The sequence below is a fragment of the Notolepis coatsorum genome (genome assembly GCF_963971535.1).
Source record: "Notolepis coatsorum genome assembly, chromosome: 20".
NCBI classification, from domain to species: Eukaryota; Metazoa; Chordata; class Actinopteri; order Aulopiformes; family Paralepididae; genus Notolepis; species Notolepis coatsorum.
The window spans coordinates 26842569-26858646 of record NC_140184.1 but is presented as its reverse complement, the minus strand read 5'-3'; the positions used below and the strand labels follow the sequence as shown (position 1 = coordinate 26858646).

Genomic DNA, 16078 nt, shown 5'->3' with positions numbered 1-16078 from the left:
AGGCCCAGAAACGAGAATTCTCATGAATGGCACTGAATGGGTTAAGGACAGCCACCAATCAAGCAAATAATCTCAAAATTTAATTATTATATTTTATTGGAACAAAACTATAAAGTAAATTAAAATTGTATTTGACCCTAAACAGAGAATATGCGGTAGGAGAGTACCTGACCGCCATGACTGATAGAGAGCTAAGGAAAATGTTGACAATGTACAGACTGAATGGACACAGCCTGGCCATGGAAACAGGCTGTCACAGGCAGAACTGGCTGCCCAAAGAGGCCAAGCTGTGTCCATGTTGTCACCAGTGAGAAACTGAGACAGAATCGCACTTCTTACTGTACTCTGAGAGATATAATGATTTAAGAGAGACTTTCTTCTTTGACAAAGTAAATACCATCTCCCTCGAGTTTAACCATCTCCCTGATCCTCAGAGAAACTGCCCTATCTAAGTGGAGAGAAAAGTCGGTGTGCAATATTAACGGCAAGATATGTTGATTGTTTGTTTTCATACACTAAGGGAAACAAGCTCTGTTGTAAATGTTTCTGAGTGACTACATAATATGTAGAAGTATTACCAACATTATAGACAACGTGTCTTGTCTTGTATGGTCATGAGTTGAACTGAACACAATTGTTATTTAATAACATGTGAGGAGAGACACTAGAGCGAATCAGCTGTTACTGTACAGGTTAACATGTGAGGAGAGACACTAGAGCTAATCAGCTGTTACTGTACAGGTTAACATGTGAGGAGAGACACTAGAGCGAATCAGCTGTTACTGTACAGGTTAACATGTGAGGAGAGACACTAGAGCTAATCAGCTGTTACTGTACAGGTTAACATGCGAGGAGAGACACTAGAGCTAATCAGCTGTTACTGTACAGGTTAACATGTGAGGAGAGACACTAGACTCTCAGCTGTTACTGTACAGGTTAACATGTGAGGAGAGACACTAGAGCGAATCAGCTGTTACTGTACAGGTTAACATGTGAGGAGAGACACTAGAGCTAATCAGCTGTTACTGTACAGGTTAACATGCGAGGAGAGACACTAGAGCTAATCAGCTGTTACTGTACAGGTTAACATGTGAGGAGAGACACTAGACTCTCAGCTGTTACTGTACAGGTTAACATGTGAGGAGAGAAACTAGAGCTAATCAGCTGTTACTGTACAGGTTAACATGTGAGGAGAGACACTAGAGCGAATCAGCTGTTACTGTACAGGTTAACATGTGAGGAGAGACACTAGAGCGAATCAGCTGTTACTGTACAGGTTAACATGCGAGGAGAGACACTAGAGCGAATCAGCTGTTACTGTACAGGTTAACATGTGAGGAGAGACACTAGAGCTAATCAGCTGTTACTGTACAGGTTAACATGTGAGGAGAGACACTAGAGCGAATCAGCTGTTACTGTACAGGTTAACATGTGAGGAGAGACACTAGAGCGAATCAGCTGTTACTGTACAGGTTAACATGTGAGGAGAGACACTAGAGCGAATCAGCTGTTACTAGGGATGCTCGATATTGGCTTTTTTACCTATACCGATATTGTCCAACTCTTAATTTCCGATACCGATATCAACCGATACCGATATATGCAGGGTTCCCCCCCCCCCAAAAAATGGAATCATTTCAACATATCTCTTGTTGTGGAATTAACACAACATTATGCATACTTTTGACAATAAATAAAATCAGAATTATTTCTTTTTTTTTTTAAACTTTGACCAGTCAGCTGGTTCTTTTAGCGTTTATTGCTTTTTCTGGTCAAGCATGACCGACAGAGACAGGTTGAATGGGGTATAGATCGGGGGAAAGACACTCTGAGAAAATACGGCGAGTCCGGGAGTCGAACTCGTGTACCCCAGATCCGTGACGCGCACGGTTGTCCCCGACGTCGAAATAGCGTCCGAGGTACGCGGTGAGCTACTGGAGCTCCCCCAGAATTAGTTCTTACTTGCTTGCCTGGGTAAATAAAGGTTATAGAAATGTAAAAAAAATAAAAGAATATATTTTTTTTCTTTTTTTTTAAACCAATACCAATGTTTTCCGATATCACATTTTAATGCCGATATCGGCCGATCATATCGGTAGGTCGATAATATCGGACATCCCTAGCTGTTACTGTACAGGTTAACATATGATGAGAGACACTGGAGCTAATCAGCTGTTACTGTACAGTAGGGGTATAACGATGCATTGATTAATCGAAATGCATCGATTCTTTTTTTTTGTCTACTTTTTCTCCCCATTTTAAATTTTTCTCCCATCCCAATTTCGTATTATCCAATTCTACCCTTCCCTGTCTCGAACGTTGTTAGACCATGCCTCCCACTGGTCGGCTGCAATGTGGACGAAGCCTTGCATCACGTGTCCCCTCCGGTACACAAGGAGGCAGCCGTCGCATCTTTTCACCTGTACAGCGCAAACTCTCAGTGGCGAGGAGTAACGCGTGGGAGGCTCACGCTGCCCCCGATACTTCCTGATTCTGCTGTACAGGCGCACCAACCGACCTGTAGGAGTCGCTGTCCACAACGTCCGATCCCCACCCACCGGCTTTCCCACCCTCTAACACTACCAATTGTATTAGTATGAACGACCAGCCAAGCCGGAAGCAACGCCGAGAGCTGGGCTCGAACCCAGCATCTCCTGCGTTAGTGGCGAGCGCCTTGCCCACTGCGCCACTTAGCCGCCCCCGAAGTCCATCGATTCTAATGTGACGATTCAACTGCATAGATTTGAAAATGTTAGAATCGATTATAATCGAAATTTAAAAAAAAATTTAAATACATTTTTAATCTTTTATGTTTTTCTTTGTTGTGTGTATTGTTTTTATTGACCTATAGTCCATTCATGCTGAGTGAATCAATTCCCCAAGCCACATTTGTGTATTACAATTTTTTTGGGGAATTAACTGATAGAAAATGAATCGAACATTAATCGAATCGAATCGTTGTCAAATGAAGAGATTTCATGATGCATTGAATCGTTGCCTGAATAATCGTAATCGAAATTAATCGTTGTGAGGTCGCATCGTTACACCCCTACTACTGTACAAGTTAACATGGGAGGAGAGACACTAGAGCTAATCAGCTGTTACTGTACAGGTGGTCAGATTTTCACATCTCTTTCCTTTTCGCACTTTCTTAGCCTTTTCATCATCAATTTAAAAACGTTTTATCCATGCATTACTTTGGTAATCTGTAGTTGTGTGTTTGTTCCATGGGGGGCTGGTCTTTCCTCTTTAGCATGTTCCAACAGAGAGACGGAGACGAATAAAGAGAGAGATAAGGAGAGAAAGAGAGCAAAGGAGATGGGGGGGGGGGGGGGGCTGAGAGAAAGATGGGAAGAGAGTGAGGGAGAGAGTGAGAGGGTGAGTGCGAGGGACGTTCTGGGACACACACCCACGGTGGCCTAGTTTTCCTCAGTGTTGCCGATGACTCACCTAACGTCTTCTGCTCGGCTGACTGTGGGCTTGGTCATCGTAGATAATGCATGTGGACAGGGCCAGGATACACACACACACGTACACACACTGTTGCTGTTATTTTTCTAAATGGATGAACTGCAATAATTACATTAATTATTGAGGGGGGGGGGGGGCACTCTCTCAGTTGATGAGTCTTTTTCCTGATCTATAGCAACAATATTAAAGCTTTAGGAAACAAAAGGACATACAGATATATAGAAACCCTGATATTATTAGCCACCATTACCCTTGTTTCTGTTGTTCAGCTTGATATTGACATTGGCACGTTTCCATAGCTATCCGGGTTGCGACAGTTTGCAAAAGCCATGCTTTGGTAATGCCTCTGTATTAGTGCTGAAACAGTTAATCAAATCTGTATCGATATTGCAACATCCAGGTCACTGCTATATTTGATAAAGGCTAAATGTGTCAAAATACCATTCTAAATGAAGCTAATTGTCACATCGGAAAACATCTTTGTTTGGTACAGTGTCACCCACCCACCCCTCCTACCCAACCCCCCCCGCCCCCCCCCCCACCCAACCACCTCCAATGTACAGTCCCCCCCCCCCCCCCACCTACCCAATCCAATGTACAGTTTCTACGGCAAATGTATATACTTTTTTTTTTCTGGGCTCTCTTTGTATCACAAACAGTACTGTATTTACAAATATGGTATGTCATAAATATATAGATGTAGCAGTACTGTCTATCTGTATGTCATGTATGTCATATATGTTACGATGAATTGAAAATGGGGGACCCTGATGTAAACAAGACGAAAGTCTTTCTCTGGTCTGCATCCCCTTAACAATTGTATGTATTGAGCTGTACTGTACTGTACCCATTCTGCAATCTGTTAATAAAGTTTTCAATCAATCAATCAATCAATCAATCAATCAATGGTATAATTGTAATTTTTTTCAATGAAAATGAATGAAATGCCTGCTTTATTGTGTGAAGGACCATTTGTCTTACCAATAATCATTGTATTGTTATTATTTTGAGGTACAGAGTATATTATTATAGTTTGGTTTGTTAACAAGGAGACAGTGTCATAGAAGCGCTTCATCATAAAATGTGTTCTACAATATCCTTATAATTGCTTAGTATAAGCATAGTCCTATTTTTAGATGGTGCCACGCTGTATCTGTGGATAGTACAGTATACACTAGGCTTTTCAATATTTTTTTCTGGCCCTAGGGGCTCGTTTTTTAGTTAGTTGCAGGTTTGAAACCCCATTGTTGTTATTGATTACTTTAGTGCAGCTAAGGGCAGCAGTGGCCACACATCAATGTGAATTATTCTCTTTGAGGTAACATGCCAGCTTATACCGCTGTCTGACTGGCACAGTTTGTGGTGGGGTTGAAGTGTCACTCAATGCCATTTAGGTGTGTGTGCGTGTGTGTGTGTGTGCACACGTGCATGTCTGTCTGGTACATAATGTACGGCTCAAAATGTGGCTGGAACTGAGCCCTAATCAGCCCTAATGAGGAACATTGATTCATCTCCATTTGGTCCACACTGTCAGACAGGCCACAGACCTAGACCCTCTAGAACAAAGTCACACTAGAGACGCATGCCACCACCGGCACGACGGCACCAACACGAGGTTCTTCACAAGTATGTGGCAGTGTAGCCAGCCTGCTACTAGCGGTGTTGGCCTTGATGTTGGTCAATTGTTCAATTCATTCCTTATTTGTCCTTATTACTTTTGTTCAGTAAAGTCTGAACGTCTGCTGAATGAACTGCTTGAAATGCAGAGAGAGAGAGAATTAGTAAGTTGACCAGGCGGCCATCATGCACGTTTTCCTAAGAAGCATGAGCAGGGCAGACATCCCAAGATTCCCTGCTTCCTGGTGGCTGCTCTGGGCAGGAGGAAGCTGTTTACTCTTTCTATCTCTCTCTGCTGACGTCTTCCTGGTGGCTGCTCTGGGCAGGAGGAAGCTGTTTACTCTTTCTATCTCTCTCTGCTGACGTCTGCGCAGCGAACAATGTCATCCAATTTCCTGTTTTTCACTTTAGTGGAAAGCCACTCTCCCAGTGTGTATGGTGCGGCGTGTGTGTGTATGTATATGAGTGTGTGAGAGCGAGAGGAGCTGGTAGGCCAGAGTAGAGGAGGAGATCCATAGGGCCGGATGCACAGGGGGCAGGATATGGGGTCAGAGGCAGCGCTGCTATGTAAATACATTAGGTGTGTAGAATGGGAGCTGCAGCCTGGAGGGACTGAAGACGGAATATAGAGCAGCTCTGACACGACTAGATCACCTCTGGGCTTCATCTCGGCGAAGGAGGCCTGTAGTCCGTCACATTAGGGACAGGGGCACGAGGACTCAGTGATTATATTACCACCTACTCAACTAGTGAAACGATAACCCAAATGGTCCCATGCCATGGTATAATAATAATAATAATAATAATAATAATAATAGGCCTATAGCTCACTTTGTTTGTGGGCGTGAGATTGATTTGTAACAGTGTTAAGTCAAGTGATTTTCAATTCCTCCCTGACTACATGTCAATGCAATTTGTTCTTGAGCCATTGAAAGTTACAGTATTGCCTATGACTCATCATGACCAATTCACAAGTTAAGAAAAACCACAAGGACCAGAATGCATTGTGTTGAGCTCACAGACTCCCATTCAGTGTTTTCGCAGAACAAAAGTGTGTCTGCTGTAAAGTCTTTGCCCAGCTAAACAGTCCTGTCATTTACAATTATCAACTCACAAGCCCTGCGTAAATCAGGCCTGTGTGTGTGTGTGTGTGTGTGTGTGTGTGTGTGTGTGTGTGTGTGTGTGTGTGTGTGTGTGTGTGTGTGTGTGTGTGTGTGTGTGTGTGTGTGTGTGTGTGTGTGTGTGTGTGTGTGTGTGTGTGTGTGTGTGTGTGTGTGTGTGTGTGTGTGTGTGTGTGTGTGTGTGTGTGTGTGTGTGTGTGTGTGTGTGTGTGTGTGTGTGTGTGTGTGTGTGTGTGTGTGTGTGTGTGTGAGTGTGACTGGTACAGCACAGCTCATAGTCCTAGCAGGAGGGAGGGCTGTGTGTCTGCCTGCTCACTCACCTCCCCTGCTTTGTTTGCCCCTGGTTGAGTGCCAGCATGGTGTTTGAGGGATGCAAATGCTTGGGTGAGTGATTCATAGTGTGTGTGTGTTTACTGTACTGTACAAGAAGAGCATGTTGCCCGGGGTGGCTGGGAGACTGGCTTGGCTGTGTGTGTGTGTGTGTGTGTGTGTGCAGCAGGCTGGCTGTTCCAGTTACACAACTCAGCTGCAGTTGCATTGGATGTGTCAGCGTCAATTAGAGAGGGAAGTCTCCCTGGTTTGAGACAGAGCGCTGTGTTCTGCTCTGCTAGGCGGCCTCCGCTAGCTACAGGCCCTGTGGCCAAAACTCCTGACCTCAACGACTGCTCTAGCAAATGCTTTCGCATAGGAAACATATGATGGGTGATGTGTGCGCGCATGCATTCCATGTGGGCTATTTACCCAGATCTGTTTGCCAGTATTCTATAGGAGAAAGAACATTTTGTTTAGGTTCCACAGCTACATGAAATATTAAAATAAACCACAAATCAGAGTTGATACGAACGAGCGTTGAGTTTATACGTTATTATGATGTACAGCGGTTGAAGTAATTACAATCAAGTCTTGACAGTAACAACAACTGGATGTGGTGCAGTGTCAGGCCCTCTTGGAATAACACAGGTTGGTTTGTTTGCATTACCATATGGTGGTCCCTCTTCATTACCACATACAGGCACTTGCACACAACGCCTACCGGCTGTGCAGCACACATGGGCCTATCATGCGACCAGACCCTTGTGTCTGTGAACGATCAGATTATCACACAGCCCATCAACCGCTAGCCATCCTGATGTCATACACATTGTTTGTGGACACGGCCGCAAATGGAGCCCAGCATCGCAGTGACGTCAATGAGGCCGCTGCTCACTCAGAACTCTTATAATTTAGCAAGAGGCGATCTTTGCTGCTGCCCAGCGTGCTCTGAGATTCCTGTCTGTGTGTGCTCCTCCTCACGTGTGTAGATTGTTTACGGAGAAGGGGAATTCTAGAGGGATGGCGGTCCACAAGGGGCTTGGTTACTATGGTTACTAACCCCTGCGCTGGGTTCCATTTAGCAGGAAGGAAGCTAAATTATTTGCAGACAGAAAAGAGAACTCTCTCTCTCTCATGTAGGCAAAGATGATGAGTTGAAAATGCCTCTTGTAATTAGTGAACATGGTTTCTTTCTTTCTTTTTTTCATAGCTCTATAGTCACTTGGTTTATAGATTACAAAAATGTACACGATTTATTGTTTCTTTGACCTTTGAGAGGTTCACAATAGCTTAGTGTATAAAACACAGTGTTTAATTGTATTTTATTTGGATACAGTAAAAGAAATAATAATAATAATAATATTAAATAGCAAGAGTGAATTAATAATTTCCAGTGAATACAATGTCTCATTTATTAGATAGAAAATTGGATTTGCATTCTGAATGGAACTGAATTTGTGACGTAACTATTTGGGCTAGCTTTCTTTCTAAACTCCTGTCTTCCTTCTGATTTCCAGACCACATTAACAGAGGTGCAGTTTGGACCAATGAAGTTATTCAAAGACCAGCTTCAGGTACAGTAACACTGCTTAATGTCTAAATGCTGCCCGCCATTACTCTAATGCCACTGCTTCTGTGTATTTTACCTATCTTCATCCTCCAATCACAACCCTTGGAGCAACAGTTGTAATTGTAGAATCCAGAAAAGAGGTCTGGGTTTGAGATGGATCAATTGTCATAACAACAAAGATCTTATCAAATAGGACACAGTCTCATCGAATGATGTCCTCAGCCTAATGTGGAAACATGTTGGGGTCATTGAAAAAGGTCACGAGAACTGCTATCCTTGGGAACTGAGGTGCAATAAACTGTCCTTAGTTTTAAATACTAGTCCAATACTTTGAATATGAATGAGAATAAACCATTGTTGTTAGTTAGTTACTCACATAGCCTGCTTTATGTCGTAGGAACATTTAAATTGATCAACTTGATTTTAAAATGAATTGTTGCTAATTGTTTTTGGTTTATATGTTTTATATTTTCTACAATTACTGTTTAAAAAATAATAATTGTATCACGGTATGTTTGCAGTTTGAATACCACACCCACTAATAGCTTTAAGAAGACAATTCACCATTCAAACACTCAAAGAGGAGAAAGAAAACTGTTAATGGATGTATTGTGTGTTCGATGTACCCTTGGGTTGTCTTGGCAACAAGGCCAAACATTGATGACCATGAACATAGCCTACAATAATGAACAATGTATGTTATAGGAGAGCTGCACAGAGGGGCCATGGATCTGCGTCGTACCGTAAATCGACATTAAGCGGTTCATTATACCACGTTATGGCCTACCACGTTTGTTCCTTTAACATGTGACACTGCTGCAGCTGAAAACCTTATTATCTCCATTGAAGTAAACTTTTCAGGGAAGAGGAACAATCTTATTTTTAAATTGATATGCCTGAATGATTGAACATGTACAATGTTTATACTTGGTCAACCCATAATGACCATATAAACATTAATTTTATTTAAAAACATGTACATTGAGGAGAGAATTGGCACAGCGAAATTGGGATGGGAGAAAAATTGAAAAAGAGGAGAAAAAGTGGATCAAAAATAAATAAAATAGATTAAATATGGTGTGTTAAGGTTTCTGATGATTATTGTTTATTTTGAACCCCCAGGAACAGGACAACATAACACTCGGAAGTCAACTCTATATCCCATACTGTGTTTGAGTATTCTGATGAGTCCACTGTACACTTAAAATCCCCATGAAACGGCTAGCAGAATGCTATTTGATTCCACATATTCCGAATGCTATTTGATTCCACATATTTATGTGTTTCCTGTAAAAACAGGAAGCTGAATGAATGAATGAATGAATGAATGAATGAATGAATGAATGAATGAATGAATGAATGAATGAATGAATGAATGAATGAATGAATGAATGAATGAAAACTTTATTTAATAGATTGCAGAATGGGTACAATACAGTACGGCTCAATACACACAATTGTTAAGGGGATGCAGACCAGAGAAAGACGTTTGTCTTGTTTACATCAGGGTCCCCCATTTTCAATTCATAGTGACATTTATGACATACATGACATCATGACAATAGTGCTGAATGTGCATTACGGTCAACCCATTAGCTAGCAAGCTAATGTTAGCAACATAGGTTGGCAACAAGTTCAAGTTTCAAGTTTCTTTATTATTTGTCATACAGAAATACAGAATACTTTGCATGAAATGTTTCTTTCTGTTTAGCTCCTGAGAGTGTGCTAGATAATAGTTAGATAGTATAAATAAGTATAATAAGTAAAAAATAGAAAGTCAAGAAGTCAAGTAAACACAAGTGTAAACAACAATTATTCAGTATACCTCTATATACAGTATGTACATCTGGTACAAAAATTGTGACGTATAGCTTAGCTTGTGGTGCCACCATTGTGGTGGTGAGGTGCAATAAGGGATGAGAGATGTGCAGTTCCCTTACCAATAATATAAATATAACGTGTAAAGTGTGATAAAGTGGGTGCTACAGTGTGTTGTTTCTTTAAAGTGAGTGTGTGTGTGCTGTGGGTGTGTTGCTGCCCTGTTATTGTTCATTGTTCAATCATTGTTCATTGAGCAATCATTGTTCATTGATCATCCTGATGGCCTGGGGATAGAAGCTCCTTCTGAGTCTCTCTGTGCTTGCCATGAGACTCCGGTATCGCTTGCCTGACCGCAGCAGTTCAAAGAGGCAGTTGTTTGGGTGGCTGGAGTCTTTGATTATTCTCTTAGCCTTGCCCATGCACCGCTTGTTGTAAATGCCTTGGAGAGTGGGAAGCCCGGCTGAACGGGCCACTCTCTGTAGTCTGCTGCGGTCTTGTGCAGTGCTATTCCCAAACCAGGAGGTGATATTGCCAGTCAGGATGCTCTCTATTGTGCATAAGTAGAAGTTCTTGAGGATCTTCTGACTCACGTTGAACTTCCTTAAGCGCCTAAGGAAGTAGAGGCGTTGTCGTGCCTTCTTGATAACACTGTCAATGTGTGTGGTCCATGTCAAGTCCTCGGATATGTGGACTCCGAGGTACTTAAAACTGTTCACTCTCTCAACCTGTGCCCCATCGATGCTGAGGGGGCTGTAGTCCCTGACCCCCGACTTCCTTTGGGAAAGAGATATACAAAATTCGCAAAATTTGTATACGTGCTGGATGACTCATAAAAAAACATCACGTCAACATGCTCCAAATGCAGGACAGCATGCCGATTTTGTGGGACATTTGCTAAATGTAAATTGCTTAGTCTATTTATTAGCCTATAGCCAATTTTTATTATTCTATGTTTGGGGTTTGATATTTGTAATGGTTGGACTTTTGAAGATATGTATGATATGATTTAATTGTCCAAATAGGGCAAATGGCGAAGCAGCAGAAACAGAACACAAGTTCTCTTCTCTCATAATCTCTTCATAGTTGTTACTGGGCACCTTAAGGTCATAATTTGGTCAATCTGAGACAAAGGTTTCAGCACCATGGAGAGTGCAGTGCACAGTGTGCCATCCAGGTCTTCTTGCTAGACTACACTGCTTGGAGCCTTCTGATGAAGAGCATGTTTATAAAACTCTTAGCATGTCAGAGAGAAACTTGGACTAGAATCTTGCTCTTCACGAGCTACACACATGTATCTATTTCTCCGGTCCGTCTATGCACTGGGTCACAAGGGAGGATTCTTCTCCTCGGAGGCATTTAGGAAGGGGACCAGCTGGATGTCCTTCAGCAGCATTCCCAACTTCACTACAGTTGCTCCCATCTCCACTTCCCTTTGACGTGGCAGGCTGATATAAAACTTGCCATAGAGTGCATTGGCAGAGGTCAGTGAAACTGAAAGTGCCAGGATGTAGACTACTCCAACTGCGTGCGACAACACGACTGCAGTAGCCTGCAGAGCCTTTCTCTGTCCCAGCAAGACAAGGCACTGGCACATAGGGAGTCGCCGGTTTATAGGCTACTTGTGAGGCATCGGTGCATAGTTGGTGATTAATAACTATACATAAAAATGAGAATTTATATATTTAATATGTGCGTTTATTGAAATGTGGAACATTCTCTTCTGTTGCAGCATGCGTGACAAAGGGCTAAAATGCGGGGCTGTCACCCTAGGTGCGAGGGGGGTTTCACACTCACTCCTGTCCGTGTGTTGGTGTGTGGTTCTGTCTTGTCTGTGTGTCCGTATCGGCCATAACTCCTGCAGTTGCAATAACTCCTCCAGTCCGATTTGGATGAAACGTAGCACATAGGCTGACCTATTTTAGAAAACGACAAGTATTTTACTTGAATTCAAATTGTATTTGAAACCACCTGACAGAATCAGAATCTATATTTTTACATCATACAGTGAAATGTGGTTGGCCATGCCTGCTACGATTGTGCAATAAAACAATAGTAATAATAATAAAAAGATAACTAGAATAGACATGGTAAATAGATATGTTAATAAATCGCTTAAAGGCACTGGATCCTATATACATTCCTATACAATGTGCAGTTTTTCTTCTATGTCCCTATGCTACAGTATACTTGCTGTTACTAACTATACTATACAACAATCACAACAAGTTATTTTCTTAAAGTGTCCTTTTTTTGTATTTTAAGTTGATAAATCGAGTGATCTACGCACAAGATCAGTAATTGTTTCCTGCAAATCTCTTAATTACATTAGGATTGTGTAAGCACCCACCTACTACCGCAGAGACCCGGGTTAAATTCCCGCCAGCAGCAACTTTGGCTTGGTCAGTCGTCCCTATGAACAAAATAGGCAGTGTTCGTGGCTGGGATATGAGTCCTAGTCATTGCAACAGCGACTTCTGTCTCAGAAGTCAGAAGTCACGTTTCTTTCTCATTGCACTATTCTACACAGTCAGTCTCTGGGGAAGGAGAGAATCCAAATCAGGAGATTGTTATTAGGGATGCACCGATCCGATATTGATATTGGATATTGGCCCCGATATGACTAAAATAGCTGGATCAGGGTATCGAAAATAAATTTATAAAAAATAAAAAATAAATCTGATTTTTTTTTTTTTTTTTATAATAATATAATATAATAATAAATAAAATTATAAATAACAATTCAGTACATTTATATCGATGTGTTAATTTGGAAAGTCTAGCCTGATGTTGCCTTGCACAAAATAATGATCCCAGTCTCTTCCACATCGGCCAATACCCAAAGCCCAGGTATCGGTATCGGGACTGAAAAAGTTGGATCGGTGCATCCCTAATTGTTATGAATGAAATATAGCCTAATAACACATGGTGTACATAGCTGAGGTTACCCGGATGGATGGGTAGGCTTCACTCTGGGTATCCTTCTAGTTCACCCTTGTGAATGTGGCAGTAGAGTAATACAGTGACGTTAGCGGAGGGTAAAAGGTGCTGTGGTATTCACAAGGCTGCATTTTCCCACCCCTTCAACATCAATGGCAGTGTGCATGGCTTCTAGTAGGTAGGCTGAGATCTACTGAAACATACACTGTGTACACAGTGACAATCTCCTGTTAGCAGGAACGACCACTCAGGTATAATCACAAACGGCGACCTGTAGGCAAAAGAGCCCTGCTTGGTATTGCGCTTTGTTTAGTTTTTTGTTTTGGTCCGACGTGTGGGTTGGAGTTTAGTAACTTATTACACTGACCTCTCTTGGCAGCCAGAGCTTGAGGTGTGGCCAGCAGTAGCAACCCCTCCCCTTATACCCACTGGAATCCAATACACACCAGACAAAATCAAGGACTGATACAAATACAAATAATGTGGAATGAGAGTGCCATTTAGACCAATTCAATTGACCTATTTCAAACTCTGCCCTTTTTTCTTGATCCTCCAATCACATCTGTTGTTTTCCATCAATGTCATGCTGGAGGCAAAACTTGAACTCCTGATATAGCTCTCAAAGCGTGAAATACGTCATTTAGTGGCGCCTCCATGTCTCTCATTCTCTCATTCATGGTGCAGTTGGTTTTGAATGCCCTTTTATTGCACTCTGTCATTCTGTCTTTCCGTGGGGAGAGACTCCAGGGACATTGTGTACAAAAGCGATTGACTCGGCGAAGGTAACCGAATGTACAGACGTTGGACGTTGCATGGTTTCATCCACACTGTTCCTGGAGAGGTCATTGTTGTTTACAGAGACAGGATCTATAACACATGGTTTGCCATGAAGGAATTATGACATACAAACAAACCTGAAGTGACTTCATGGTGTTTTGAAAGGAATTTAGAGACTATTTTCTTTTTCAACTTTTTCTCCCATTTTTCTATTTTTTCTCCAATCCCAATTTCGTATCGTCCAATTCTACCCTCCCCTGTCTCGAACGCTGTTTGGCCATGCCTCCCACAAGCCGGCTGCAATGTGGACGAAGCCTTGCATCACGTGTCCCCTCCGGTACTCGAGGAGGCAGCCGTCGCATCTTTTCACCTGCACAGCGCAATCTCTCAGCGGCGGGGGTCTGCTTGGGAGGGACACGCCGCCCCCGTCGCTTCCTGATTCTGCTGCGCAGGCGCACCAACCGACCTGTAGGAGTCTCTGTCCACTAGGGCTGTCTTAAATACTTCGAAGCTTCGAAGCTTCGTTCGATGGCACAAGCTTCGAACATAAAAAAAAAATCGAAGTAAAAAAAAATATATCAATTTTTATTTTTTACTTCGATGTGTGTGTGTGTGTGTGTGTGCGTGTGCGTGTGTGCATGGGGCCATTGGGTGGGGCCGGGGGACAAATACACTGGAGGAAAGTAACCCAGCTCAGCACTGCCCAAATTATATCATCACTATTGCCTGTTTGAACGATATCATCCTCAAACACATATACACCTACAAGCACCCAGACGCAGCCATGATTGTAGCCGGCGATTTCAATCAGGCGAATCTGAAAAAAGTCATGCCGTCTTTCTTTCAGCACATCGTCTGCTCCACAAGGGGAGGAAATACACTCGACCACTGCTACACCCCGTTCAGAGCCGGATACAAGGCTGTACCGGCCCCACCATTAGCGGGAGCAACGAACACGTCGGATCATGCCGCCATCTTGTTGGTCCCCGCTTACAAACAGAGATCACATGACGCCGTCGTGTCACGTGAGGTAAAAAAATGGGACGACCAATCAGAGGCCACGCTTCAGGACACACTAGACGTCGCCGACTGGGGAATGTTCGAGAGGAGCACCAGTGACGTCAGCGAGTTCACAGACGCTGTGGTGTCATTCATAACAACGCTGGCTGATAGTATTGTCCCCACAAAAAAGGCGAGGGTGTTCCCAAACCAGAAACCATGGGTGGACAGTACTATCAGAGCAGCCCTGAACTCTCGCACCACTGCTTATAACCTGGGCAGAGAGTCAGGAAACATGGAAGAGTACAAGACAACAGTCTACACTCTGCGCAAGGCTGTTAAACTTGCTAAGAGGACGTATGCCGACAAGATGGAGGCACAAATGGCACAGAATGACACAAGAGGCTTATGGCAAGGACTGAGGGCTATAACTGACTACAAAGTCAGCGCCCCCTCAATGGGGAGCGACGACGCCTCCCTTGCGGACCAGCTCAACACCTTCTACGCGCGGTTTGGTGCAAACAGTGGCACTGCTAGCCCAACGGCTAGTGACGTCACTGGTGCGCCGGCTGTTGTGGAGGGGGGGGGGCATCCGCGGGGGGGCGGGGACGCTCTCTCATTGACGGTACACAGTGTGAGAAGAGCATTTATGCAGGTGAACACCAGGAAGGCTGCTGGCCCAGATGGAATAACAGGACGCATACTCAAGTCCTGTGCTAACCAGCTAGCCCCTGTGTTCACCACCATATTTAATCGATCCCTGAAGGAGTCAGTGGTCCCTGCCTGCTTCAAGATGTCTACCATTATCCCGGTACCAAAGAAACCCTCCCCAGCAGGTCTCAATGACTACAGACCGGTGGCACTCACCTCTGTGGCCATGAAATGTTTCGAGAGGCTGGTCAAGGATCACATTTGTGCCTCCCTCCCCAGCGATATGGACCCTATGCAATTTGCATACAGGCCAAACAGGTCCACTGACGATGCGGTCTCCCAAGTACTGCACAGCACCCTCTCTCACCTGGACCGTCAGAAGGGGGGCTATGTGAGACTGTTGTTCATTGACTACAGCTCAGCGTTCAACACCATAGTCCCCACCAGACTGGTGGACAAGCTGATCGAGCTGGGTCTGAGCTCCGCCCTGAGCGCCTGGGTACTGGACTTTCTGAGTGAAAGACCCCAGGCGGTTAGGGTGGGGGGTCAGACCTCCAACACCATCACCCTGAGCATCGGGTCCCCCCAGGGCTGTGTTCTGAGCCCCCTGCTGTACTCACTATACACACACGACTGTGTGGCCAAGTTCAGCTCCAACTCCATAGTGAAGTTTACAGACGACACGGTGGTGGTGGGGCTGATCTCGGACAACGACGAGAAGGCCTACCGGGAGGAGGTTGAGGTACTGGAACGCTGGTGCCAGGACAACAGCCTGCTCCTGAACATTGGTAAAACCAAGGAG

The 16078-nt window shown here is 43.7% G+C and overlaps 1 protein-coding gene across 2 annotated transcripts in view; it reads left to right on the top strand.

Moving 5' to 3' along the window:
• pde8a (phosphodiesterase 8A) overlaps positions 1 to 16078 on the top strand; it is a 130232-nt gene that overhangs the window by 61789 nt on the left and 52365 nt on the right. For both annotated transcript variants that reach the window (XM_084337858.1, XM_084337857.1), the window contains exon 2: positions 8039 to 8095. In XM_084337858.1, coding sequence (XP_084193984.1) covers positions 8039 to 8095 — 57 coding nt within the window. The remainder of the gene's footprint in view (positions 1 to 8038; positions 8096 to 16078) is intronic.